At 33.8% G+C, this 2797-nt stretch overlaps 1 protein-coding gene across 1 annotated transcript; it reads right to left on the bottom strand.

The window, feature by feature from the left end:
* Positions 1-1085: 1085 nt before the first annotated feature.
* Positions 1086-2428, bottom strand: LOC132611841 (MYB-like transcription factor EOBI). Its single transcript, XM_060326206.1, has 3 exons — positions 2265-2428; positions 1728-1857; positions 1086-1593 (listed from the first exon to the last, which is right to left on the bottom strand). Exons 1-3 carry the CDS (start codon positions 2410-2412, stop codon positions 1086-1088), a joined length of 786 nt encoding a protein of 261 aa, XP_060182189.1. The 5' UTR covers positions 2413-2428.
* Between the last annotated feature and the right edge of the window lie 369 nt (positions 2429-2797).

Below are 2797 nucleotides of genomic sequence, written 5' to 3'. Positions count from 1 at the left end.
GGGACTAATGGGTCCTTAAACCAAACGACCCCTAAGAGTATTGATTAGACTAACATTTCTAATTTCTCTTAGGATTGCATAATTTGCTTTTTCGCTAAAGTTCTCCCTTTAAAAAATGTGATTTATTTGACCGTCAAAATAACAGACATAATTTGACTTTCCTCTCCATTCACCATCATCAGCGCTTCTTCCTTTATTTTGAATTTCCTCTTTAAAAATATTGCTTGTGTTGGGGAGCTATGGGGAAGCCAGTGGCAAATTAATGCTAAAAAAATGTATGAAATAGTGACAAACAATTTCTATTGCTAAACAAGAATAATTCATTGCTAATATATTTGATAACGGATTAGCGATATGTTGTCAAAAAATTATATTAGTTACAGACTATTCAGCGAAGACGGTTTTAATAGTGTTAATTCCTCTTTTTAGTGAACCTGTTAGCTTCGATATAGAGTACAATAAGCTCAGTGCTAAGAGGACTTTAAAAGTTGAAATCACTAAATTTAAATTTTGACTTCGCCTATTAGCTAGGTTCTTCTGCAAAAATGTTGTAGGTTTGAGTCACTAAGAGAGCGAAAAGGTGGGAGGTAAAAAAAGATTCATCTGCAAATGAGTGTACATTTGCGTAGACAGTTCAGGAGTAAAAGGACTATACTATATATGCTCCTTAACATTTCTATCTTTTTCATTTTTCCTCAAGTAAAGGAAATCTTAGTAGAATCCGAAAAATTGGAAGTGCCAATATATTCCCATGGCATGAATGACCAATGAATATTGCCTCTTATATTGAAAAGGAAAAAAAGTAACAATATAGAAGTGTTTAAAGACTAGTACCAAAACAAAGCGTCTTATTACTTACTTGTGGTGCGTAGGCAAAATTGTATTACTACTTCTTTAGATAGATATATATTTCATAAGAGTCCACTACCCTGGACACTCGTATAATCTCCTTAATTATTCTACAAGTAATAAAAGGTAATGGGGTTCTTACTTATACTGAAATTTATTTGAAAACAAATTACTATCACATATTCAGGTACGTATTACTCAATTGGTGAAAGCATTTGCCATTCCGTACATATAGATCATAAAATAAAACGGTGAGCATCATTAAGTAGATGAAACCAGAATGAATTCGTGTCAAACTCATCCAATGACTCAATGCTCAAACTATCTGACTGATGAATTTCAGGATTGCTCTCCAAGATGACCGTGTTTTCCATTTCAATGATTGGTTGATCCACATTCATCCTTTGGCTTTCGTCAAATGTAATAATGCTGTTGTAGGATGAAGAACCACAGGGTGATACCATCAAACTACTGCTGTTGTTGGTCGATGTTCCGATCATTGAATTATTATCTGTCGTCATTGTCGGGCCAATAGCCAGAAATGATAGAGTTTTTTCTTGAGCTTTACCGGCATTATTTATCTCCTCGCTTTTCTTGGTTTTCTCCACCCTTTTGCGTTTTACCTTAGACTTCATCGAGGCATCAATATTTTTCAATTTCAGATGCTTCTTTAAGTGTGTGTGGAAGAAGTTTTTAATTTCGTTGTCCGTTCTTCCTGATATTTTTGCAGCTATGGCCGACCATCTGCATTAACACAATTAGGAAATTCTCTTATACGTATGTAGACCTAATTTATATTAAACTTAGGATAATTTGACATGTTAATAATAAAGATTATATGTGCGTATAGGTGGATTCCTAAAGCTAGGACTTCTCACCTGTTTCCCAATTCCTGGTACATTTTAATGACTATTTCGACTTCTTCCATGGTAAAAGGTCCTCTCTTAACATCAGGGCGGAGATAGTTCATCCATCGAAGTCTACAACTTTTTCCCGTTCTTGAAAGCCCTGCGGACCAAAGTTCAGGAGACGAATTAATTACGCACAACAAATTACTCCCTCCAATCCAAAATAATTGAGGTATTAAGGTTAGTCACATGGATTAAGGAATTCACTAACTCCTAAAAATTAAGAGGGCTTTTGACTTATATACCCTTAATTATGATTTTCTTATCTTCTAGGTTGACATAATTATTATGGGGATATGTGAATGTATCAAGATAAATTTGGAAAAGACAACTCAATACTTTCTTGATTACGTGAAACATCAATTATTCTGGACCAACTTTTAGAGGTTAAAACATCAATTATTTTGGACCGGATGGAGTAATGAACTTGTACAAGTAATGCATGGGAATCAAAGGATGAATTATCAGTAGACATATTGGAAATTAATTATTTGAAATGAATCAAACCTGCAAATTTGGGCATTTGGCTCCAATTCCAGATGCCATATCTTATGATATAAGATTTCAATTTCTGGTCTTCCTCTGGAGACCACGCTCCCTTCTTTATCTCCTCCATGTTTGTACTTTGCTGCTGTTGTGGTGGTACTCTTGGCATGATGGATGTAGGACTGCTCCTGGATTTCAAATCATCTAACTACAATTCTGTCATTTCAACCTTTTATTGGGAAAGAGTTGAGGTTTTATACATATTTTCCTTCCACTTAGTCATGTATGTGATTCTTTAATCAAAGGCTTCTTTCCAAGAAAGGTAGTACTCTCCGTGTACTTTATTGGTTTGTCTGTCATGGTATTTTCAGCTATTTTCTTGTTACTATTTTCATCTTAATTGATGTGATAGTGTTTGATTGAGAGTAGAGTTAAGAAATAACAGATGACTTTTGAAATTTGTGATCTAAAATAATTCATTGATATTTGTGTGGTTGTAAATCATTTCATTAAGACAAAATGAATATTTTAAAATTAAATTATTATTAAATATA

The sequence above is a fragment of the Lycium barbarum genome, chromosome 9 (assembly GCF_019175385.1).
Source record: "Lycium barbarum isolate Lr01 chromosome 9, ASM1917538v2, whole genome shotgun sequence".
Taxonomy (NCBI): Eukaryota; Viridiplantae; Streptophyta; class Magnoliopsida; order Solanales; family Solanaceae; genus Lycium; species Lycium barbarum.
The sequence above is the reverse complement of the archived record's forward strand: the minus strand, read 5'-3'. Positions and strand labels throughout refer to the sequence as shown.